Source organism: Sinocyclocheilus grahami, unplaced genomic scaffold (genome assembly GCF_001515645.1).
Source record: "Sinocyclocheilus grahami isolate Dianchi unplaced genomic scaffold, SAMN03320097.WGS_v1.1 scaffold39.1, whole genome shotgun sequence".
Classification (NCBI taxonomy): Eukaryota; Metazoa; Chordata; class Actinopteri; order Cypriniformes; family Cyprinidae; genus Sinocyclocheilus; species Sinocyclocheilus grahami.
Genome location: NW_015505218.1, coordinates 1,539,374 through 1,565,654, shown reverse-complemented (window position 1 = coordinate 1,565,654; position 26,281 = coordinate 1,539,374). Strand labels below are relative to the sequence as shown.

The 26,281-nt window shown below is 36.5% G+C and overlaps 2 protein-coding genes across 2 annotated transcripts in view; one reads left to right on the top strand and one right to left on the bottom strand.

Annotated features, from left to right (window-relative positions):
• rbm27 (RNA binding motif protein 27) overlaps window positions 1-15,601 on the bottom strand; it is a 20,210-nt gene extending 4,609 nt beyond the window's left edge. The window contains exons 1-17 of the mRNA XM_016267588.1: window positions 15,399-15,601; window positions 14,734-14,852; window positions 14,156-14,274; window positions 12,735-12,814; window positions 11,925-12,121; window positions 9,327-9,638; window positions 7,712-7,945; window positions 5,921-6,091; window positions 5,215-5,361; window positions 4,952-5,093; window positions 4,553-4,706; window positions 4,158-4,361; window positions 3,764-3,913; window positions 2,717-2,842; window positions 2,518-2,592; window positions 2,136-2,303; window positions 1,859-1,963 (exon numbers count right to left, since the gene is read on the bottom strand). Of these exons, the coding sequence (XP_016123074.1) occupies window positions 1,859-1,963; window positions 2,136-2,303; window positions 2,518-2,592; window positions 2,717-2,842; window positions 3,764-3,913; window positions 4,158-4,361; window positions 4,553-4,706; window positions 4,952-5,093; window positions 5,215-5,361; window positions 5,921-6,091; window positions 7,712-7,945; window positions 9,327-9,638; window positions 11,925-12,121; window positions 12,735-12,814; window positions 14,156-14,274; window positions 14,734-14,852; window positions 15,399-15,457 (2,562 nt within the window). The 5' untranslated portion in view covers window positions 15,458-15,601. The remainder of the gene's footprint in view (window positions 1-1,858; window positions 1,964-2,135; window positions 2,304-2,517; window positions 2,593-2,716; window positions 2,843-3,763; window positions 3,914-4,157; window positions 4,362-4,552; window positions 4,707-4,951; window positions 5,094-5,214; window positions 5,362-5,920; window positions 6,092-7,711; window positions 7,946-9,326; window positions 9,639-11,924; window positions 12,122-12,734; window positions 12,815-14,155; window positions 14,275-14,733; window positions 14,853-15,398) is intronic.
• A 1,183-nt stretch (window positions 15,602-16,784) lies between these two features.
• Window positions 16,785-26,281, top strand: part of lars1 (leucyl-tRNA synthetase 1) — a 30,661-nt gene continuing 21,164 nt past the window's right edge. Inside the window, exons 1-15 of the mRNA XM_016267587.1 lie at window positions 16,785-16,878; window positions 17,269-17,390; window positions 18,037-18,124; window positions 18,211-18,291; window positions 18,366-18,503; window positions 19,672-19,833; window positions 19,952-20,064; window positions 21,740-21,803; window positions 21,893-21,960; window positions 22,122-22,347; window positions 22,829-22,916; window positions 23,358-23,434; window positions 23,591-23,644; window positions 24,727-24,867; window positions 25,093-25,170. Coding sequence (XP_016123073.1) covers window positions 16,873-16,878; window positions 17,269-17,390; window positions 18,037-18,124; window positions 18,211-18,291; window positions 18,366-18,503; window positions 19,672-19,833; window positions 19,952-20,064; window positions 21,740-21,803; window positions 21,893-21,960; window positions 22,122-22,347; window positions 22,829-22,916; window positions 23,358-23,434; window positions 23,591-23,644; window positions 24,727-24,867; window positions 25,093-25,170 — 1,506 coding nt within the window. The 5' untranslated portion in view covers window positions 16,785-16,872. The remainder of the gene's footprint in view (window positions 16,879-17,268; window positions 17,391-18,036; window positions 18,125-18,210; window positions 18,292-18,365; window positions 18,504-19,671; window positions 19,834-19,951; window positions 20,065-21,739; window positions 21,804-21,892; window positions 21,961-22,121; window positions 22,348-22,828; window positions 22,917-23,357; window positions 23,435-23,590; window positions 23,645-24,726; window positions 24,868-25,092; window positions 25,171-26,281) is intronic.

Below are 26,281 nucleotides of genomic sequence, written 5' to 3'. Positions count from 1 at the left end.
TGCCTGGATCGGCGAAGGGGGGGGCGGGGGGGGGGTGCTGGAAAAAAAAAAAGTATGGCAAAGTATGGTATAGCAACTACAGAGCTCTAGACTAACATTTGAGAGCCAAGCTCAATAGCGCCAAAATAATTAATAGTTTTTTTTTTGTGTTTAATGCCATTCCAGCTTCTGTGGCTATTTTCATGGTGAGAAATATTATGGCTGAATTATATCATGTTTTTATAATTTATGTTTGCTAAAAACTCAAACTGTATGTGGCAGAAAATCTTTTTTTTTTAGGTTTCTCAAAGAGTTAAATCCAGCACAACCTAATAAAACATGCTTAATGGATAAAGGGATTCGGCAGAGAGAGCATGTTAGAGGATCTTCAATAATTATTAGGGCTGTCAGCTGATTAAAACGTTTAATCTAATTAATTACATGATGTTTCGATTAATTACTCTAATTAATCGCAAATTAAATTTGATTGTGAAAATGCCCACAAAAGAGTTTTTAAAGCTATTTTTGTGTTAAATTAGAAAGTATCAAGTAGACATTACAAATTGTAGCTTTAGAAATATTTATTTGATTCAACAAAAAATGTATTACACAAACATTTAGACCAAAACAGGTTAGTTACCAACAGTCTTCAAAATACCTTCTTTTATGTTCCACAAAAGAATGGTTTGAAATTACATGAGAGTGAGTAAATGATGATAGAATTAAAATTTTTGGGGTGAACTATCCCTTTAATGTTATTATTATTATTAATTAAATTATAATCTAAATAAGAAACTAAATCTGCCAGCAGGTGGCGGTATATGTCTTCATTCGATTCGTTCAAACGGCTGATTCATTCAGGAATGAAGTAAATGGCTCTCTTTATGAATGGGCCTTTGAATCATTGTTTCACACGATTCGTACAAAATGCGGATTCATTCAGAAACTAAACACCGCTGTGTTGCTCGGAGACGCACAACAGTTCTGCTATGGCTTTAAAGGTAATTATGTCCTCTGCAAAACTGAGCAAAAACACATAATATTGTGTTTAAAATATAACAATATCAACTTCTTATTTACTGAACTGTTGTATAAAATCACATTTAAATTTGTGATATTCGGGACAAACAGCACTCGTGTGATATTGCTTTCGCTGCTCCTGTGATACGGCTTATTGTATGATATAAATATGAGACAAAAACACATAGAGGCATTTTTGCACCAATATCTTGAATTTTAGGGCATAACTGCATTTATGGAGTTGTTGCCCTGCATCATATTTGTCAACAGTATGAAATGTAAGATGATGTACAGGTTTGGGGGCAGGGCCAGTGCGTTAAAACATTTTAATCACGTTCTTTTTTTTTTTTTTATAACTAATTAAGTTAGCACATTAAACTGACAGCCCTAATAGTTATTAATCTTAATTATTAATATTACATGTTTTGTCTTATGGAATTGCACATTTGAAAGTGGCTTGAGTTGACAGTAGCAGCAGCTTGAGCTGGAATGCGGATGTTAACGTATTTAATTGACAAACATTTATTTAAAATGGTAGCAAACTAATTTTTATAGGCTAAAATGTAAATATTCTGACTGACAGAGTTAGGACTCTAAACTTATTAAAATTATCCACTGCTAGTATCACACATTTGTCGATCGTGGGCTAAAACCACGCATCACTAACACAGTAAAAAGTAACTATATGATTTCTATTGTTCTATAAACTATAAATGCACAACACCTGCTAATAGCAGCGTTTTAATGGCACTATAACAAGCTTCATTTTCTTCCCACAAAATATAAGTTCTTTTTTTCTCACTGTATATCGGCATCTACCACTGAAAAACCCTTATCAGATGTCAGAGGGGCCACTTACCTCCACCTGCAACTGACCCAACCGCCTCTTCAGGTCTGTGGTGTCTTCTCCTGACGTCAGCTTCTTATGGAAGTCCAATTCTGCGTCAAGCAACTCTTTCTGTGCCTACAGATGAAATAATAGTCATACTTAAATTCAGTAAGATCTTATAAAACAAAGGTGGCAATCTCTATGTAACTACAGATTCGAAGTTCTGGCTATAATCAGATATCAGACACTATGATCTGTGCTATGGCATCAGAAGCTTCTTTCAGCAGTAACACAAGAGTTGTCTTACATCTGTTTTTGACTTTGTTTGTGTGCTGTTGGCAGTAGCGTGTGAGGTGGGGCTGATCTCATTCTTCAGCTGAGAGATCTTTTCTGTCAGTTCCTTGAGAGTCTTCATGATGTTGGCTCTCTCCTCTGGCTTCATCCCTCTGTTCTTTTCCAGGCGGTTTATCAGCACCTGCAGAAGACGTTTCAGGTTTAGTGTTACACTTATTGGCCAGATAGAACAACTGCCAACTATCGGCCGTATGACATTCAACATTACTCTCAAATGTGGATTTACAGTAATAATACAAATAAATAAAAATAAATAAATAGACAAATAAATGTGTAGGTTCATCCAAGATTTTAGCTTTTTGTATATAAACATACGTTTTGTTATTTCTTCCTACCTTCTGACATTCGATCTGTTTTTCAAGCATTTCTTGTTTCTTCTTCCTCATGTCTTGCTGCAGTTTCAGCGCCTCCTGAAGGCCAGAGGTCAGAGGTCACATTAGCTCACTCATAAGTACAATCCAGACTGTGCAATCCAAGCAGGTGGAGCTGCTGCTATCGGCTTACAGAGGTGAGAAGGAGAAAGGAAATACTCACCTGCTTCTTTTTCAAAACCTCCTGAGCCTCCAGTGCTTTGGCCGTTTTTCCCAATGATTTTGATGTGGTTTTCAACACCGTGCGTGAGAACGGACCCTTCGCTAAACTTGAAGGTGCTGTCAAACCCTTGTTTAACAGAGAAATTACAATAAGTGTTGACTGATTATGAACATTATGTGTATAAAAAAGAAAAAATAGTAATATATATATATATATATATATATATATATTCAGCATCATTACCCCAATCTTTAGTGTCACATGATCCTTCAGAAATCATTCTAATATGCTGATTTGCTGCTCAAGAAACATTTGTTAAAAAAGTTTTTAATGCTTAAACTTTTTGTGAAAATCATACACAACCATTCAAAAAATTGAGTTGAAAAAAAATAAGAAATTAATAATTTGATTCAGAAAGGACACAAAAATTTGATCAAAACATTTGTTACAAAAGATTTCTATTTCATATAAGATTTCTAGAAATCGTATTTCTATTTCATATGTTCTTCTTATGAACATTCTAATCGAAGAATCCTAAGAAAAACATTTCATGCTTTCTACAAAATTACTAATTAGCAGAAACTAATTTCAACATTGATAAATAAAATGGTTCCTCATTAATAACTGCGCAGCACCAGTAATAACTGCTAATACTTGAGCAGCAAATCAGCATGTTAGAATGATTTCTAAAGGATCACATGACACCGAAGACTGCAGTAGTGATGCTGAAAATTTTATTTTGGTATCACAGGAATAAATAACATTTTTAAAACATTCAAATAAAAAAAAATAAGTTTCATTTAAATTGTAATAAAAATCACAATATTACTGTTTTTACTGTATTTTTGATCAAATAAATCCAGCCTTGGTGAGCTTAAGAGACTTCTGACAAACTTAATTATACCATGCTTTTGGTAGTGTATATACACATAAAAATATTAGTTGACCCTCGGGAAGAAATTAAAATGCTCTGTATGATAAGAACGTCACATTCTAGCACGTATTCTCTCAGTCAGATGTGGGCAAACATTCATGTGCTTTCTTTACCACGGAAGGTTCCTGGCTTGGGCTGGTAGGTTCAGTGCTGGTAGGTTCAGTGCCGCCCGTGGTGCCTGCGGCTCCTGTGGCAGTCTGCTGTTTAGGGAAGGTTTTATTATTCAGCACGTAAGATCCTGCTGTGTGCTGCTTATTAATGACCTGTGAACAAAACTAATTTCAGTCAAGGGATGTAGACAAATGGCAAACAAACTCTCATCCATAGATAAACGGTCACATGATACTAATGAATCATTTTTGGGTGCACTCTTAAACTGACACAAATGTTTCAATGAGGGCTGGCCGGTAAAGAGTCTGTTTCCCAAATATTAGAACACAATGAAACATAGGAATATAATTGATTGCACATTCTAGTTTAAAATTTTCTCACACACTTCGGACAGACCTTGTGTGTTGTGGGATGTTGGTGTCCAGGGTTTGTGCTCTGACTGGGTCCCTGTTCCTGTGTGTTAGATGTGGCCTCTCTATGCCAGTACACTCTGATGAAGCGGTTATTCAGAACGGCTTCGGTGCTGGAGATGGCCCTCCGAGCCTCGTCATTAGCTGTATACTGGATCAATGCCGCCTCAGGATCGCCCCCGAACACCACCTGTAGAAATCACAGGATAGGACGCAGTTTTACTTCAAAATTACTACAACAGTATTAGGTGATCTGTGTAACAAAAGCATTAGATGACCACAATGACATGCATTCAATTAAAACGGAATCTTTTTGAGAAAGTGTGCTGAGCATAACATGTATGCAGTTGATTTCCAAGCTAATCTATATAGAATGAGTACCTGGATGTTGACTATCGTTCCAAACTTGCTGAAGTGCTCATTGAGTTTGGTGATGTTGTTGAGCTCCCGGGGGATTTTGCGGACCTCTAGTTTGGTGTTTACATAATGGGTCTTTTTCGGGAAGGTGGGTTTATGCTGGTTATTGAAATGTTGTCTGTAAAGAAAAAGGACCAGAAAAGACCCCGTTACACCACAAAAACAGGGCCTCCTGTATCATTAGTGTTTTCTTCACGCTCCAGGATTTCATTACATATTCAATGTAACACACTACAGGTCAAAAGTTTGAACTCCTATATATTTATATATGTATATAAATATACATACACTTGATATGATCTAACGGTTAAAAAAAAAAAAGTGTACATTTCCGTGTCTGAGGATAGATATCAGTTCACTCACTTTTCCATCCAGGGTTTTTTGACCTGTGGTCCGTCTGTAGATGGCAGACATCTCTTCCTGTTCTCCTGCTCAGAGCTGTACCTCACCTCGCCGCTCGACACTCTCGTGACGGATGGCTCTGTCTGGATTACTATGTTAGCCGCTAAAAACACAAATAAACCAAAGTTCAGTTACATGCTGCCAATGTGAACGAGTTTGAAACATTCATGCAATACACAAGCAAAACAGTCATTTTTGTGGGACTGATCTTTCACATCTGATACCTCGGGAGTTTTGTCCATCTCCAGAGGTGAGGCCGATGAGGTTGGGTCTCTGCGTCTGGATGCGAGGGATGAAATGGCGGTACTGAGCTCTGCCTGGCCCGGTCAGTCCTGGAGACTCTGGGTTATAGGCCTCAGGGTCATAGCGGTCTGTATGAGAGACAAGACACACGTTAAAACATATGCACTGCATGCAGGGAAAAAAAGAAAAGAATAATAGACACTGCTAACAAAACATGTAGCTTATTTCCATTTATTTAATAAAAAAAAGACCAAATGTGTTAGCAAGCACTGTCTCCATTTTCTTTATTTAATTGTTTTTCAATTTTAAGTAACAGAGAAATAAGCTCAAAAGCTGCAAGAAGTAAAATGCAACAACAGCACAACTACATGGTCAGAATCTGTTACTGCAGCCTTCAGGAAAACAATATCCCTGATTCAAGTGATTTAAAGTACACACAAGACCAGAATCACCACCAACAGAAAGAGGCTCAATCATAATTCCTTCCCTGAAGTCCACTTAAAGTGTCAGAGATGCTGATAAAAAAAAAAAAATGGGATGGGAAAATCTGAGTAGTGCATCAAAACCAGACGTGTTCTTCCAAAACAGCATGTTTTCCATGATATGACCCCTTTAAAACACACTTATAACAGTAAGCTCTAGAAGCACCACTGCTCAAGCTGAGAACAGAAAAGTGCAGTGGCTTACATTCAGAGAGAGTGTACTGAGGGTGGAGAGAGGCAGAAGTGGAGGAAGAAGAGGAAGGAGGTGGTGGTGGTGGAGGAGGAGGTCTCACTCCAGGCAAGGCCAAAGGGGAAGAGTTGCTGGTTCTGGAGTGGGGTGGAATGTCTATCCTAGTAGCTGGGATTAGAGGAGGCCCTAAAACAAGACAAGAGCAAACTGAACTACACTCTCTACAGCTAACTTTATGACATGCTGTTAATATAAAGTCATCCCCAAGATTCAGAGTCCAAGATTTTGCTACATTTGATCAATTAACTAATGCATTTACTGTATTAGCCAGAATGTAAGTAACATTTTTTACTAATCTGAAACATGTTGCAGCTTAAATTCCAAAGCGCCTTGTATAATGCAATTAATGTCAAAAATGCAAAACATGTATAGTGCATTTGCCACATGCAGGTAGTATCAATTTCGCTTTGAATACATTTGTTTAGGCTTGGCGTTTATAATAAATGTTGCATATAATGAAAGCCACTATCATTTCTGCTTGTTTTACAGTTTATACTTTTATATTTTTCATTTAAACTCAAAGGATTTGTTGTTGAATGAGGGAAACTAAAATATGTGTTTTATAGTGTTTTTAATGTTTTGTTTTTATTCACGGTTGTTGTACATTATTCTGAATTAAACAATACAATTTGACTAATGCGACTTATCTGTGTGACTTTGTGCAAATTTGTATTCACATGCAACTTGTTTTCTGGAAAATACTGTGATGCATAGTGTAAGATTTTAATATCAATTGATAAACATTAAAATAATAATAACAACTAATATATATATATATATATATATATAAAAATAAAAACACAATCAACCAATACCTTAATGAAAACTAAAAAGAAAATATTTTGATTAACATTTTTGCTAATTCATGAACATTAATTGAATTGAAATTATTAACTATTATTAATCAAACATGGCTAAAACAGCATACTGGTTCTATCCCTCTGATTAATTAAAAATCTACCAAATGTGTTTGCAAGCACTTTCTCAGTTTCCTTTATCATTCAAAAGTATTAATCACAAGATTCATCCCATAAGTGTAAACATGTAAAATATGTCAGAATCTGTGACTAAGACAGATTTATAGTGGTTTTACTGTTGGTAAATGTTTCTTTTTTGTTTACTGAGGAGTTAGATTATTTCTGAATGTAATAATACAATTTGACTTAAATGCTGATGTGACTAATCTGTGTGTATGTTTTTTTTTCTCCTCCCAAAAATGTCATTTTGACATTGTGTGCTTTTTATTTCAGGCGTGACTTATTTTCTGGAAAATTCTATTCTGATACCTATTGCTGTAAGATTTGAATGTCAATTGATGAGCAATAATAATAATAATAAAAAAAACATGAAAAAATTAAATAAAATAATAATAATAATAAAAAAGGTTAATATTGCTGTTAATACATACACAATAAAATGAAATTGAAATGATTTAGTATGTCTACTTTCAATAAAACAAACTCAATGCTGTCGATCAAGATTCTTGAGTATTTACTGTTAAGTAACATTTATAAGTGAAATGCAGTAATTAAAATAATTAAAAATAAAATTGCAATACATACATTTTTCCAAGATTTTAAAATCAAACAAAAGAAATCATGATATAATAAACGTTATATATTATTAATTGTAAATATATTATTAATGATAAATAAAACAAATAAGCAAAGATTATACATTTACTTTTTTTTTTACTTAACTGAGGAAAAAACTAGTCTAGCATGCTGAAATCAAAACGACACTTACCTGGCATGGGGTAGATGCCTGGAGGCGGAGGCTGTCCGTGGGGAGGGGGAAGGGGAGGGGGCAGCGGCATGGGCATGCCAGGAGGAGGCTCTGTCATAGGCGGCATGGGCATCCGGGGCAGGCCTGGTGGGGGAGGAAACGGGATCATGGTAGGAAGCGTGACGTCATCCACGATCAGAGGGTCATTACCGTGGTCAAAAGGACAGAGATCGCCTCGTATGCAAAACCCTTTCTCTGCCAACAAAAAAAAACCACACACACACACACACATTAAAAATCAACAATACCACAACAGCAGAAACACAAAGCTTGACGGTTTTTACATCTGAGCCTTATACAACTATTTTATACAAATACTTGTCAAGGTGGATGAACTTCTAGTCATTCTTCCGTGGAGTTTGCTCCATGTAAACAGTGCTGTATGGATCATCACGTCTTTCCTGTCAACGTGCCACATCACAGCTTGTTTAATAAGATCAGGGCTAATCGAGCTAACCATCCATCCTTCAGGAATCCCTGTGGACGGTCTCCTGCCACTCCCAGCAGTGTGAAAATACCCTCGCTCCAGAAAGACAGAGTAGTAAATATAAACACTGCCGGTTTAACACCGCTCCCAGAAGGCCGTGCAGTGAGACTGCTACACCATAGTCATTAGTGATGCTTTAGAAACAGACACCCCGAAGAGTAAACAGTGTCCTTAGAGAACATCAAGACACATCAGTGTTTCTGATGTGTTATACATCACTGGACTTAGATTTGAGACATCCAGTGGCTCCAAAATGTATATGGACCTTAATTAAGAAAAGTCACATTTAAGAAAAATAGTACAAGTGCACTTTAAGCTTTTGCACAAAATGTTTGTTTGGTTTAACAGGCTTAAAAGAGCATTTTGTCTTCATTTTGAACAGTAAATCGATTATTTTAACCAAGCAAAAATGTTTTTTTTAACACTTTCTGGTTGTCAAAGATTAGTCGAACATGTTCGTATTTAATGTCATGAACTACACCTGCGGTTATTCTAGAACACCGGTGTGTTCCGTTTTTCACCAAAAAATAAAAATAAATGATTCACTGCAATACTAGTTAATTGAAGGAAAAAGCTCATAAGTGTGACATTAGTTTACTATTTTGTTATCTAACACAATGATTGAGATATATATATATATATATACACACACACACACACACACAGTATATATGTAAAGAGCGAGAGACACACATTAGTTTTTGTATTTTTTTCTATTTAGCTTTACATTTTTTTTTTCATTTTATTACATTTAATTTTATGAATTACATTTAATTTATAAATAAAAAGATTACAGACAGATAGACGAGCACATTATAGTAATTTTTATAAAACTTTTTCTATTCAGATTTATTTTGATTTCAATTGTCATCATAGTCATTTTAGTACTTAGACTTATTTCAGTTCTAATTTTCATTTAAGTTTGATCATCAAATTCATCATATATATAACATTTTATTTTAGCTGTATTTAAGTTACCAAAACCAAATTTCAATAGCTTTAACAACACTGATGATTAGAAAAGTCAGGGCAAAGTCACTCAAGCACCATAATCACAGCAAACATGTGACAAAGTGAATCGCGTCTTACCGTCGTAGTCTCTGCAGCGATGTTTAAGCGTGCTGCTCTTGTTGAATGTCTTGCCGTCTGTGTGCTTGGTGAAGTATGTGGACCAGCTCTCTGTAGTGCTGTCGGGCAGGTGAGCCGGTGCTACCACGGTTACGGCGTTGGGGACGGCGGGGCTCCCTGAGGAGGGGAACTGGTGCTGAGGAAGAGGCAGAGGAAGAGGGAGCAGGGGCGGTGGATGGGGCTGCTGGTGGTGTGGGTTACCCATGTGGGCAGAGGATGGGTTGTAAGGCTCTGTGTCCTTCCGCTCCTGCTCAAATTTGGATCTGTGCTCTACTGAAATAAAGCATTTAAAATCAAGACTTATTTGTTTGCAAAGAAAGAAACATTTGAAAAAATGTAAAGTGGCATATCCATCAAGTATTTTTGTTTGCTTACAAGCATTTTTTTTTCATATCCACCTTGCATATGTACTAGTCTTATCTTAGTCTTTTTTATATATTTATTCATTTTTAAAATTTTTAAGGTAAAAAAAATTCAATCAATTATTAAATAATAAACACATTTTATAGAAATAAAGCCTCAAAGTCATGAAGCTCTTCAGGGGTTCTCTCTATATTCCTCCTCAAAAATGGCTAAAATTTTCTTCAAATATTAATATGCAGTTTTGTTTCCTAATAAATAATAACAAAGGATTATGTACATACAAACTACGTACTTTTCCTTTCAAAAATTTTATTATTTTTAAAAAATGTTTTTATTGATAATAGGACAGTTACATCACCCTGACATTTTTATACCAAATAAAAAACTAAATTCTAAATTATGCATATTATAAAAGATGTACATTTAAGTTCTTCCTAGGGGTGTGCGATATATATTGTCTGCGATTATATCGTAATTGTGGTTTGAACGATGTGCGATTTGACATTATCGAGTATTTTACAAAAAACATTCGAAACACCCCTAGAGAGTGCACGCATACATTAGGCTACAGGAAGTCTAGACTAGTGCGAATCACAATCACTGCATGACTCGGTCTAATAAAATGCCTTTAGATTGATCACACAATTCAAGATATGGAGATAGAAAGTGTATATTTATATCTATATATTTCATATAGTTAATCAATATCACATAGAGAGTGCTGTTTTTATTCTCCAAAAATGAGCATGATTATAAATGTAATATAGATTTTTTTTACAACAGTTCAAAAAACAAGAAGTTAATTAAGAGACTTACAACTGTGCAGTGAGTTTTAAACATCATATTGCCTGTTTTTGCTCCATTTCACCAACAAAAATTATTCCAAACAAAGCCACAGCACCGTTTCGCGTCTCTGAGCAACATGACGGCGTTTCGTTCCAGAATGAAGCAACCGTTTAAATGATTCGGTTCAGTCGCAGTGACTCACTTATTAACAGTGACTTGCTGCCACCTACTGGCGGTTTTAATTGCTCATTTAAAGTTTATTTTTTATTATTTCAATAATTTCGAATTACATTATTCAACGTTTTGTTTAATCTATCAACACATTTTTTATGCCACTTCAGACTGGGGCTGCACAAATAATCGAATTTCTAATCGCGATTACAATTCCGGATGTCACAATTATGTAATCGTTCAAAGCGGCAATTAATCGTTCAAAGTCCACTTATGTTATTCTGTGTGCTTAAGATCTGTTTTTTTTCTTTCTACAAGTTATCTTAATGGGTTTTCCATTGTTTTAATATGACATTATAATACCATGCATATTTGACCTTTTTATTTTTATTTAAAGAAGAAACCAATCCAATGAATAGATGCCATTTAAGGCTTAATACTACAGAAAAGCAATAAAGGTTTTTCAGTTTGAGGGTTTTCAGCTTGTTTATTTTCATCTAAAAATATGGCATGCGGTTGCTTCAAACAATGATATAACATCAATGTAAATTGTGATAATCGTAATTAATAATCGCAATTACAATTTCAAGAGAATAATCGACAATTGTGATTTTTGTCATAATCGTGCAGCCCTACTTCATACGCACATTCTGTGTTTCCTCTGCATTGCAAAGATGAATTTTATTTAGACTGATTTCATTTGCTTGATAACAGCCCAAATGTCTTATTATTCTAATTCACTGATTAAATGTAAGAATTTGACTCAAAAGATAATGCACACTTTTAGAAAAAATGGCTTTATAAAAGGTAAAAATGCACATTAAGAGGTAAAAATGAAATTAAACTTATTGGAAAAGATTAACGTCTATCAGTGTGAACTGACCACCACACAGAATATGAAGAATATCAAAAATGTAGGAGTCAGCTGTCCACAGCAGTCCTTAAGATAACAGCACAATAACACACTCAGCAAAATATCGTCTAATTATCGTTAAAATTTCAGAAAATATCGAGATATTATTTGTTGGTCAATATCGCACACCCCTAGTTCTTCCATGTTTGAATTTCATTTATTTATGCATTTAAGAATTAAATAATAGATCTGGCCAAAAAACTAGCATCATATTATGGAACAATTACCCATTTAAATGAAATACATTTCGAAGCACTCTGTTGCACCCAAAGAACTTAAGCGTAGGTAAAAGAAAAGTGACAGAAGTGATTTGGGACGGTCCTCACCTCTCCTCTGATTGTGCTCTCTTTCTCGGCTCTTTCCACGGCTGCTACTGCGGCTACGACTCCTGCTTCGACTGTAGCTTCTCCCCCGTGAGCTTCCTCCTCGCCACTCATGTCGGTCTCGGTATGATTCTCCGCTCTTTCCGTGACGGTCCAGTTCCCGCCGCTTACGGTCGTCTCTCCTGCGGTCATCTCTAGCCCTGAGTTCAGACATATAGACACTGCGTGTTTCTGATACGTGTCTGAATGATATATATTGGACTGCCTCATGTCTAGTGTGAAAGGGTTTTGAACACATATCATGAATGTTCCATGGAATAATCTGAAGTACCATGTTTGGACTCAAAAGGAGTTTTGTTTTTTTGAAGAAGAAGAGGAAATTAATACTTTCAATGAGCAAGGATACATTACATTGATTAAACTCAAAGGTAACAGTGAAGACTTCTAGATCGTTACTAAGAATTTCTCTTTTAAATACTGCTTTTCGCAACTTTCTATTCATCAAAGAATCCTGAAAAAAAAATATATATCAGAATATGAAATCTTAGCAATGCATATTACTAATCAAAAATTAAGTTAATATATTTACAGTAGGACATTTACAAAATATCTTCATGGAACATGATCTTTACTTAATGTCCTAATGATTTTTGGCATAAAAGAAAAATCGATCATTTTGACCCACACAATGTATTTTTGGCTATTGCTACAAATATACCCCAGCGACTTAAGACTGCTTTTGTGCTCCAGGGTCACATATGTACACAAGACCCAACACAATCAGAAGAAAAAGAAACACTTTTGAAGACCAACCTTGATTCATTTAAGTCGGAACGATTCCTTAATGGGCTTCTTCTTCTTTTGTTATCCCGATCATCTTCAACATGACTCGTCTGAAAACAAATGTAAATGTGTTAATAACAACACAATTGATTTATTTACACTAGAAATCCGTCATGACTATCGAGGAGTGTAGTGCGCCACTATACAAGTCAAATCAAGTCCATTTTATTTGTATGCGCCCTTAACAATCCACATGGTTTTTACAGAAAATCATGATGCTAATAACATCACCATGCCTTATAGTTGCATCAGTGCGGGGCGATAATACGGTTTACATTTTTCAATGATATAAACAATCAAGCAGTTGCTATGTAGTATAGATCGCTTTATGCGATTATACAGTATAATTTGGATACACTTATGTACCCGACTTTATATACAGAGCTGTGTAATAATACAGTTTACATTTCACAAGATCATAAACAACAAGAAATATCACTGACTATTTACCTCTTCCTTCTCCTCAAGCTTCTGCACTGGGATTTTACCCTCTTCTTTAGCAGCTGGATTTCCCAAATAATTTTTGGTGGATAGACATTCAAAGAGTTTATCGACAAACCCTGTAGTCTCTGTGAAACGAAGAGAACAACTAATCAACTCAGCAAATAGCCAAAGCGCATGATAATCTTTTTAGATCATTCATATTCGACAAGAGATTAAACACAAAGCGCATGAATTCACTAATAGCCGCATACTTATGGGGAAGGGGAAGTCGTGGCCTAAAGATTAGAGAGTCGGACTCGAAACCCAAAGGTTGCGGGTTCGAGTCTCGTACCGGCAGGGATTGTAGGTGGGGGGAGTGAATGTACAGCGCTCTCTTCCACCTTCAATACCACGACTGAGGTGCCCTTGAGCACTGCTTCCCGGGCGCCGCAGCTCCGGGTGTGTGTGCACTTTGGATGGGTTAAATGCAGAGCTCATTTAAGTCGGAACGATTCCTTAATGGGCTTCTTCTTCTTTTGTTATCCCGATCATCTTCAACATGACTCGTCTGAAAACAAATGTAAATGTGTTAATAACAACACAATTGATTTATTTACACTAGAAATCCGTCATGACTATCGAGGAGTGTAGTGCGCCACTATACAAGTCAAATCAAGTCCATTTTATTTGTATGCGCCCTTAACAATCCACATGGTTTTTACAGAAAATCATGATGCTAATAACATCACCATGCCTTATAGTTGCATCAGTGCGGGGCGATAATACGGTTTACATTTTTCAATGATATAAACAATCAAGCAGTTGCTATGTAGTATAGATCGCTTTATGCGATTATACAGTATAATTTGGATACACTTATGTACCCGACTTTATATACAGAGCTGTGTAATAATACAGTTTACATTTCACAAGATCATAAACAACAAGAAATATCACTGACTATTTACCTCTTCCTTCTCCTCAAGCTTCTGCACTGGGATTTTACCCTCTTCTTTAGCAGCTGGATTTCCCAAATAATTTTTGGTGGATAGACATTCAAAGAGTTTATCGACAAACCCTGTAGTCTCTGTGAAACGAAGAGAACAACTAATCAACTCAGCAAATAGCCAAAGCGCATGATAATCTTTTTAGATCATTCATATTCGACAAGAGATTAAACACAAAGCGCATGAATTCACTAATAGCCGCATACTTATGGGGAAGGGGAAGTCGTGGCCTAAAGATTAGAGAGTCGGACTCGAAACCCAAAGGTTGCGGGTTCGAGTCTCGTACCGGCAGGGATTGTAGGTGGGGGGAGTGAATGTACAGCGCTCTCTTCCACCTTCAATACCACGACTGAGGTGCCCTTGAGCACTGCTTCCCGGGCGCCGCAGCTCCGGGTGTGTGTGCACTTTGGATGGGTTAAATGCAGAGCACTAATTCCTAGTATGGGTCACCATACTTGGCCACATGTCACTTATGTGCACAGCTATTCACAAATTTCTACATTGAAAATAAACAACTATGTGAGGACTTTTGATGATACCTTTCTGAAGGAAAACGTCCAGCTGATCCGCACACAATGCTCGGAGTTCTTTCTCTGGTTTATCCTTCTTTACTAACGCCACGACGTAGTTTGCCAGTGCAGACGGGTCAGCATCACATCTGTAAAAGATCTCAGGTTCATTTCATGTAAATCCACACATGCAAGAGGACAGGAAGTCTCCGGTCTAATTCAAAAGTCAAGTGCATCCACGCAGGTCTTCTAAAACAACAATCCACAATATAAGTGTTGTTTACTAGTAGCTTTACTAGGATGCACAGAAATCAAACACATGACAAGTTGTCACACACACATACACACACACACACACACACACACACACACACACACACACACACACACACAAACTGATCACACATGCCAAGGCTTTCAAACTAAAATAACTTGGCCCAGTCTATGAAAACTATCATGACCACCCCACTTCAGCCAGCAGACCCTCTTAGCTTAGCTTCCAGCTACATTGTTTCTAACTGGAAGGCGTGTTAGAATTATGAGCTTATGTATGAATACAACAAAATTGAACTGTCACTTAAACACCAAATCAAAGGAAACGATAACTATTCGCTGCGCGCTTCAGTGGTTTGAAATCCAGCTAAGCGGTTAGCATGTTAGCTTTACTGATTCAAATGTCACTGTTCATCACTTACATGGGTTCAAGAAGCTTAGACAGCCAGGATTTCAGAGCGTCAACATTTTCTATAATCATCCTGACGCGCAACTGATTAATACTGATACAAGGCTGGGTGTTTACGCGTAACTCCTACTAGCATCGTCTAGAAACACGCTCTGGGCCTTCTGTAGTCACTAGCACGTCGTCGGAGGAGCTGCGGGAGGTTCTGCGTAACGTCATGACGCAACGACGGCAGCCAATCACAGAGCTGCTTTAACATGCTAGCACGCGTTCCTCCAAGTACTTTCACTTTTTGCATAATCTAAATGCATAAAAAAATAATAAGAAGAAATGTAACAATGTTGTAATTTATTCTACAAAAATACAAAACACCCCTTCCAACTATTATATTATCATATTTCGTTTATTTTATTTTACCTTTCTGTTGTCTCACTTATTATATGCTTTAAGTAATTTTATTCTCGAGAGTTTTACATCAGAGTTAGACTATTTGATGTTTGGATGTTCGTAATATTTCTGAGAGAAAACAAAAACAAAAACAAAAGCTACAGGCCTCAACAACAACAATATGGCAAATTAAAATTCAATTGCAAAATTGTTATTATTACTGTGGCATTCTGGGGATAGCTATGACTTCTACAAGTGATCAGTTAACCGGGGAAGTGTGCTGTGCTGTGCATAGATATACATATCAGTTTAGCTGATTTCCTGTGTAAATTAAAAAGAAACAAACAAGCAGTTAAAACATATCAGATTTTGAGTAAGATTACTGAGTCATCTGTAAATAGAGACTCAAAGTGTAGATGCTTTTTCCAAATCCCCTCACTTGAGTCCAAACGAAATGTAAAACATGTATTATTATTATTATTAAATAGTTTACTTTCATTTATTTATTTATTTTTAAATCATTAATTTTACTTAAATTTTTTTTGTTTATACTCTAAATCTCTCGCTGTATGTATATGTTGATTGTTTTTACTCACTATTAAGTCCAATTGTCAATATGCTTTAACAGTATGTTTTCCAATGTCAAATGTTACTTGCAAAATGTTAATAAAAAATACTTAATGAGAAGAGAGAGAGAGAGAGATACGGTACTGTGGCCCTACGAACTTCATTACCCTAAGTATTTAAAAAAGACAAGATTAATGGAAAGAGTTTGAAGTTTGGAATTTTGTATTTATTTACGTAAAAATGTTTGGTTTATTTTATTATTATTATTTTGTTTTTTTTAATCTATAATAGTTGAATAAATCATAGCTGAACCTTGTGCGTTTAACCCTCCAGACCAGTAGGTGGCGGACATGCACCTTTAACGTTGGTTTGCCAATCCGTCAAAAAAACTCAAGCGAAGAAGAAGAAGAAGAACTCCATTACCCATGATACAAAGCGTCATCGGACGGCAACGTTCCCGTACGGTGTCATCAGCCGAGTGCGCGTGGGTTTCAGTCTTCAACAAATCTTGCTGAAGTTACAGCGAATAGATCAGAATGACGGTAAATTTCATTTATACTAAGCCGTTTCAATGGTTTACTTCATGCGGTTTAGAGTATTGCCTGCTTCATGATCTCAAACAACAAAAAAAGGAAATAAACCGCTCCATTGAGCAGCATGGCTTATCTTTAGCTGCTAGCTTCATGCGAATGTGTCCCTTATACAGTTACTCTTATGTACTTTGAGTCCTGAACGAAAAGAAGGAACAACCGTTCGAGCCACACAGTGAGCGAACTCAATAGCGTTGTTAACTTACTTTTTTGCAAGTTGGATGAAGTTGGCAGAGTAATACCACTAAACTATACCACTGCTAGACACAGTGTATAGTTTATCAAATGCACCATTTTCGTAACTGGAAGTTTTGTTTATATACATAATTTGTGTCATTCCAGGAACGCAAAGGAACCGCAAAACTTGACTTCTTGAGGAAGATTGAGGAGGAGGTTCAACAGAAATGGGAGCAGGAAAAGATGTTTGAGATTGATGCTCCAACCACCTCTGAGGAAAATACAAAGTGAGCCTGTATTAAAGGGGTCATATGATGCTTTTTTAAAAGATCATTATTTTGTGTATTTGGTGTAACAGAATATGTTGACATGCTTTAATGTTCAAAAAACACATTATTTTTCAAATACTGTACATTATTGTAGGTCCTCTATGCCCCGCCTCTCTCAAACGCTTCGTTCTGTTGTAAATAAATCTTAACCAATGATTCCTAATTGCATCTACTTCCGGAAGACCAAATAAAGTGCTTTTGCTTTCGCCTAGAAACACACAGCGTCTCCCTGACATGCTGCTTCAACACTTCAACGCCTTCTTTCTTTGCGTGCACATTTAATGAGATAAATCAGATATACATCAAATAAACACAATATTACAACGTACAATTGCACAAAAGGCTGCAAACGAACAGCGCGCATCTGAAGTGTCTCTGAAGGAAATAATGCATTATTTATCGGCTTTAAGATATCGGCCAAATTTTCTTATCAGGCCGATACCGATAACAGAAAAAAAGAGCCGATATGGGCCGATACCGATATGGTGGCCGATATATCGTGCATCCCTACTTGAAATCGCATCATATGGCCCCTTTAATATATTTTCTGACGTTGTACAGATTCTGTTGATGACCAATTATGTATTCTTGTCTGTTTACCCAGTAAGAACAAGTACTTTGTTACGTTTCCTTACCCGTACATGAATGGGAGACTTCACCTTGGACATACGTTCTGCCTGTCGAAGTGTGAGGTGAGTCCGAAATCCAATTAAAGAAGACGGCAAATACATCATTTCATATCATTTATGATTCAGCTAAAATCTCCAATGTCCTGTAGTTTGCAGCAGGTTACCAGCGGCTGAAAGGAAAGCAATGTCTTTTCCCATTTGGACTTCATTGCACCGGGATGCCCATCAAAGTGAGTAGATTAAAAGTTCTGCGCCTCAGATCTGTACACGTTTGTCATCAACAAATCTGTTTTATGTGTAACAGGCATGTGCAGACAAGCTGAAGAGAGAAATGGAGCTGTATGGAAACCCGCCGCAATTCCCTGAGGAAGATGAAGAGGAGGAAGAGCAGAAGACGATCACCGATGAGGTCATCATCAAGGACAAGTCAAAGGGCAAAAAGGTAAATGTGTGCTATGAGGTAATTATAACCTGAATGTTGTAGGACCGAATCCCCACAATGGTTGATCCATGAGCTATGAATGGCGTATTAACATATAATAATTAAAGCTAATAAAGTGTAGGGTTGTGACGGTGAGGAAATTTTCCCACCGGTTAATCGACGTGACACAACCCGTATCACCGCGGGGGCGCTCCCTCTTTTCCTCGCTTTCCTTTGCTTTTAAATCGCTTGTAAAAGCGACACGCGCATTTTACTTTCACTTTCAAATAACGGCAATTTGGAGTAAAGCAATTGTTCGTTTGTAGTTCGTTTGAATTTTCCCTCTTTTCCTCGCTTTCCTTCGCTTTTAAATAGCTTAATAGCACCGTGCGCATTTTACTTTCACTTAGCGGCAGTTTGGCGTCAATTGCTTGAATGCAACAACAAAATACAACATCAAACTCTCTTTAGCGTATATATAAAACATAGAACTTTTATTAACAAAACAAATAAAAATACACTATACTATAGGGCAGGCTATGCCTAATATAAAATAACAAATAACTTGCCTAGTTTAAATGTACAAAACTGGAAACAAGTAAACATGTATAATATATAACCAAATAAATAAGAAACGTAGAACGTTTATTAGCAAAACGAGTAAGAAAGCTTTGGAAGCACGGCATACACCTTGATGTCAAATAAAATAAATAAATAACACAGTTTAAATAAAGTAAAAATCGGCAAACAATGTGGAACCAATTAAATAAGAAACGAATGTTTAAAAAAACTTCCAAAATCAGATAAACGGCAGAAATCAACAGGCTTTTCAAAATCCAAAATATTGCCAAACAGGCGCTTTTGCATCTCGTTTCGAAACTTAATCATCCGCGATCGTCTTGTCTGTCTCACCTCACTCTTCTTGTCAGTCAGCTCGACTCACTGGATAAATGAAATCCGATCTGTGATGCGACTGTCGTTCAACTGCATTGAGCAGCCGCGTTCAGTTTTTAATTTTAGTGTCTGTTCTTTTACTGAACTAAATGATTTTTATTACTATAAAAAAATCTAAACGACGGTGGGGGTTGGTGGGCAAATTACGTAACTGGTGTTGCGGTATCGCCGTCAGCACCGTCTATCGCAGCAAGCCTAATAAAGTGTACGTTTTTGAATGTGATGTCATTGGCAGAGCAAAGCTGTAGCGAAGTCTGGAAGCTCCAAGTTCCAGTGGGACATCATGAAATCTCTGGGGCTGCTGGACGAAGAAATCGTGAGGTTTGCTGAAGCTGAACATTGGCTGGATTATTTCCCTCCTCTTGCTCTAGAAGACCTGAAGAAAATGGGCCTAAAGGTAGTGAAAGTTCACCTGAACATTAGTAATTCTGGCCGTAACTTTGCAGTTTGGCATTTAAAGCAACATGATTTGACACTTGTGTCTGTAAATGAAGTTTTTCTCACTTTTGTTGTAGGCTGATTGGCGTCGTTCCTTCATCACGACCGATGTAAACCCTTTCTACGACTCTTTTGTGAGGTGGCAGTACATCACTCTGAAAGAGAGAAAAAAGATCAAGTTTGGGAAAAGGTATGGTAACAATATTGAAATGCATTTTTACATATTAATCAAGTTACAACACAAAGTTCAATAATCTTTGCAGAAATGTAAAGGCCTTTCCACACTGAGCGCGATGTGATAAAGTGAGGCGAGTCGCTGACAAACGCTGCTTTCACACCGAACGCGAAACGATTGTTCGCCATATGCTAATTCACGCCTGCACGCTAGGTGGCGCCGACAAACAATGCATTTCTCCTCAGATATGCATCTCGTATATGATGCTCAATATACAGCATTAAATGAAGATAATCAAGGTTCAACACCAGATCTATAATGCTTACAAGAATAGGCTACATCCTAAAATATAATTAGAAGTACAATTAGCATCAAGAAGCTACACTTGAAAATGTATGTAATTATTAATATATTTGCTTACCCACTTTAAACCATCATCGAGTGCTTGTAATAACTTCCAGTTGTGATCTATAGTTGATTTTGATTAATAAGCAGGCACATGCACTCTTTGTGTGTTTAATAACGCTACACTGCTAATATTTGTAATAAACATCCTTTATTGCTATAAAAACACTGAGCTGCATACAAAACACAATATATCGTCATAATCATTTCTATTTGCTTTCATACTTCATGTGTAGAAAAAGAGTGAACGCGCTCTGCCTCATAACACTCGCGCACGTGGAAGAAAACAGACAGTGCTCTACAGATCGCATAAATCAGTGGACAATTAATAGATGTTATTCTGTATAAAGAACATGTGAGAATAAATCTGTTCTCAAATACCAACGATAACACAAACTCAGCATCCACTCTCTTCTCTTATCCAGGATTACTTTTCGAAACCGTCCCACCACTCTCACCCTTTTGTGTAACAGCAGCTGCTCCGGTTACATGATCCTAGCTCAAATCTTATTGGACGGCCCGTGTTTCCGCATTTTCGGTGCGCAGATGTTCACGGTCTATGTGGAAGCATCCATAGAAATCGATTGTTTTATTCCAGCACGTCATCGCGTTCGATATTCGTTTAGCTTTTTCGCGCTCGGTGTGGAAAGGCCTTAAGACTTCATCAGAGGAAAGCAAAGTTCTGTACACATTATCATCAAAAATGACACCTAAAATTGGCTGTTTTATTCAAGTTATTTTTAGGTTGCCTCCAAAAAAAAAAAAAAAAAACACTTTTCAGGCAACATTATGGGAATATTTTGTTTACCTAAAAAAATTGTTCTTAGAACTTAATTATTTGGTTCCAAAAAAGAACCAAACCGGAACCAAATACTAACGTTAGGTGAACATTCTCTGTTAGTTGTGCTATATTTTTTTATTTATTGTAAGAATTTACAAACTTGAGTTGAACATTTCTGTTCATATTACTGTTTTAAAAACTATTGGTCAGTTAATTAATTATCAGCCAGAGCTTCCACCGTGGTTATTGGTGTCTGCACAAATTACAGAATGACTTAGTATTTTTATAAAGTTCATTTAAAAATTATTATTATTTTTTTTTTTTAAGTAGTTTACACTTCTCAGACATATCTACTTAAAGTTAAACATTTATATTTTATGAATGTTTATCTATTAACTTCTGTTTTGTTTATTTAATAATTGTAACTTTTTTTTTTTATCGCATTTATTATTTTTAAATTCTAAAATCTTTAGTTTAAAAATGAAACCGTTCTTGCTCTTACAGGTACACCATTTACTCTCCCAAAGATGGGCAGCCCTGCATGGACCATGACAGACAGACAGGAGAGGTGGGCACTGTTTTTAATTAAGAAATTCCTTTTATTCTGTAAAATAAGGTGGTTGTTGTTTGTATATTTAGTAATGTTCTGTGTCGCAGGGAGTTGGGCCTCAAGAGTACACCCTGATTAAGATGAAGATTGTAGAGCCTTACCCAGCTAAATTGAGGTACGATTCATAATAATATGATATTGAATAATTGTCATCTTCGTGTATCATGGTACTCTTAAAAAATGTCATGCTATGACCATGGTACCAAAAACATGGTATTTGTAAGTCATTTGGTTTGAACTGTTTAAAGAAGGTTTTGGTTTTCTAACTGTTTACAGTGGCCTTAAAGGCAAGAATGCTTTTCTGGTGGCTGCGACTCTGAGGCCTGAAACCATGTTTGGTCAGACGAATTGCTGGATTCGGCCAGATATGAAGTACATTATATTTGAGACGGCCAACGGTGAGCTGTTCATCAGCACGCAGCGGTCAGCCAGGAACATGTCCTTCCAGGGCTTTACCAAAGAGAATGGAGTGGTTCCTGTCATCATGAACATCATGGGCCAGGTTTGTGTTTTTATTTATTCATTCATTTAGAGGTGAAATGTAACATTTTTATAACATTCAGTGAAAGTGTGATTTGTTTCATTGTTATATTCAATTTCTATTTTTCTGGTGTATTATAAATAGTGCTGTCAAACGATTAATTGCGATTAATCGCATCCAAAATAAAAGTTTTTGTTTACATAATATATGTATGTGTGCTGTGTACAGTGTATTTATGTATATATAAATACACACAAATGCATGTATATATTTCAGAAAAATGTTATGTTTATATATTAAATATATTTATTTATTATTTAAATGTTAACTACAAAAAAAGATCATTTTTAATCTTAACAATGCAGTGCGTGTTGTACCAAACTTATGACAAGTATTTTCAGTACTTTTTGTGAAATTACACAATTTAATTCACAAACTGAATCACGTTTATGCACACTGACTGCTCCTTCACAGACTCACTCCTTCTCCAATATTTTTTCAGGACATCCTCGGCTGCGCATTGAGTGCCCCCCTCACCTCATACAAGACCATTTATGCCCTGCCAATGCTCACCATTAAAGAAGACAAAGGTACCCGACACCAGCCCACAGTATCGTCGCATCACATTACCCCTGCACAGACAAGATGCATCTCTCAACGGGCTGCAGGGCAATACTGCATGCTTTTAATAGCTAAAGTGAAAGCGGCGTTACTCATTGCGGAGTACAGTGAAGCCAGGAGAAATGGAATATGGAAATGTCCGTAATGGATGTTCCCTGAGGCTTCACGGACCACATTACTCCAAACACAAACTGCTCCTCACCTAATTCTTTTTCTTATACCCTGGGCTCCTGTTTTCATCCTGAAATGGCCGTCCCCAAATTGATATGTCAGAAATTTCAATATCGATCACTGGTTGTCTGACTGTGGGGGGGGGAAAAAAAAGTTGTTTTTGCCAAAAATGTGAGGTGGAGCATTTATAGTAAGTTACCTTATTATGGAGTTTGTTGAAATCTAATTTGTCATCACAGGAACTGGAGTCGTCACCAGTGTTCCGTCAGATGCTCCTGATGATATCGCCGCTCTGAGGGACATTAAAAAGAAACAGGTGTTGTATTTGTTTTATGGCATTTCATTTTCTTTTCTAGATTTGGTTTGAGTTCCTTCAGTGAGGAAATTCCCAGAGAAATAACTGTAGTTCAGATGAATGTTCCTGATACAAAAATGCCTTAACATGTTTGTTTTTTTGGTTTGGTTTTTTTAGGCTTTGAGAGAGAAGTATGGAATTCAAGATTATATGGTTCTTCCGTTTGAGCCGGTAAGAAGTATTTTTAAAGACCCCTTCCAAGGCTCAACTATGAGAAAAGCCTAGTGGCGGTTTGAGAGAGTTCCAGGGCTGCATTTAATAATAAATAGTATTTAAATGTAATGTTAAAATTAGTTCTGTCAAACGATTAATCGCGATTAATCGCATCCAAAATAAGTTTTTGGTAGCATAATATACATGTGTGTGTTCTGTGTAATACACAGACAGTAATACAGTAATCAGTAATACACACACATCCAGTATACATGTCTATATTTATATTCATATAATTTAGATTAAAAATAAATATTTAATATATAAACGCAACGTATTTTTCTGAAATATATATATACATGCATTTGCGTATTTATATATACATAATAAATATACACCGCACACATGCATATATTATGTAAACAAAAACATTTATTTTGGATCGCGATTAATCGTTTGACAGCACTAGTTAAAATAAATATTAACAATACATGTACTGCAGTACTTCCATACTGTTGATTAGGGCTGCACAGTTTGGGGAAAAAAATGTAATGTGATTTTTCTGACTAATAAATAAAAACATGGCATGCTTGTCCAACAACAACAGCAACATTGATATTAACAGTAAGCAAAATAAATTGACGAAGTCTAATGTTTTCATTTAGAGAGCATAAATCACAAGGGAGCCTATAAACTTTTTTTTTTTTGATAAATCTAATCATTGATTTTATTATTTTTTTTATTTAAAATTAGTTTTTAAAAATGACTAAATTATGCATTATTGGGGAAAGTAGCAAACAAATCAGTAAAGACACTACATTTTGATTTGTTTGACTGGTTATTAAAATGATTAATGTTAAAATAGATTAAATAGTCTAAAATAGATTAGAAAACACCGATTACCACACTGTTTCAAGAAAGTGGCTATAATTTATTAATCTTCATAGCCATCAAGTCTGGGTTTGCAATGTAAACTAGTGCATAAGCTATTGACGACTTTATTAAAAAGGCCATTTGTCTTGCTGTGCCTGTCGAGTTATTTTTCAAAACATCTTAGATTCTGTGTGTCTGAAGTGGCTTATGGCTTTCTGTTCTACCAGGTACCCATCATTGAGATTCCAGGTTATGGGAACCTGTCGGCTCCTCTGGTTTGTGATGAACTAAAGATCCAAAGCCAGAATGACCGAGAGAAACTGGCTGAGGCCAAAGAGAAGGTCTACCTCAAGGGCTTTTATGAAGGGGTAAGTCAATCTAAACACCAACATCACTTCGATTCATCATTTTCTTCACTAATATACAGTAGTAACATAGATAAATGCATATAGGGGCACTTCATGAAATATGCTTGTTTTAGATGCTAAAGTTGGTGGTTAGAGTACTGTGTGTTTGCTTTAGGTATCTGCTAAAGGACAGCTTATTCGTACATGTGAAGATCTGAACAACTTCACTGAACTTTGTTTTGCCAGATCATGTTAGTGGAGGGTTTCAAGGGGCAGAAGGTCCAGGATGTTAAGAAGCCCATTCAGAAGATGATGGTGGAGAAGGTTGGTGGACCATATGTAATACATGACATGAAATAATAGTCAGAACTTGTTTTAAATGGAACAGTGTAGATGGCCCATATCATAGGACAATATGGACCTCATACCAGTGTTAATTTTGTTGACGAAGAATTTTCGTCAACGACATCTTTTTCACCGACTATAACGAACTAAATCTCTTTTTGAATGACAAAAACTATGATGTAAATCTATTGACATTTTCGTCAACGAATAAAAACGGGACTAAAATGTTAGGGAGGGACGATTTGGGAAGAGATTCATTCGGAACGAATCTGCTGCGTGGTTCGGAGGTTAGATGCGTACATATGAACCCGCAAGACATAAGCTAACATACACACTTGCTGCACGTCGCATAAAACGTAAAAAAATGTCAATATGTGGGAGTAAGAGAAGAGCAGACATATAGATAAATCTGATGACGCAAGAGAGAACTCAATTCGGTCCGTTTTTCTGAGCACAGAAGCACGTCTCACAGCGCGCGAGTACTCTTTCGCGTCGCATGAACGGAGAATTATACACAAAATGATGTTGAATTGTCTGTTTTGATGAGTATTCACGTAAACGGTAGGGTGAATGTGTCTCAATACATTGGATCCATTGCAGCTGTGCATTCGGTTTTAAAGGGACAGCAGCCTAATTTAGTTGCTTTTGTCCGAGTCATTGATGTTAATCAAGCAACAAAAAAGAGACAGAAAATCACTCACTGCTCTTGACTGAAAAAATTTAGTAGCCCTAAAGATTAATCTAAATTTATTTATAGAAATCAGTGTTTCCCCTGCCATTATTTTAAGGGGGCGGCCCGCCCCCCCCAACGGCACCCCCCGCCCCCCTTGAAGGTCAAGTTAATTTTGTTTAATTATATTTTCTCTATAGCGCCAGATCACAACAGACGTCATTTAAAGTTACCTTTCCTATAGAACAGGTATATACCTTGTTCTTTTATTAAGCAAACTAAATAGCCTTATGTTATTTATCTTATTTACAAGATGGCATGTCATTTCTGTCTTAAGTTATAATCGCGCTCTCTGCATCACGCACAGCGGAGTTCCGCCCGATGCACGCGCACACACACACACACACACACACACACACA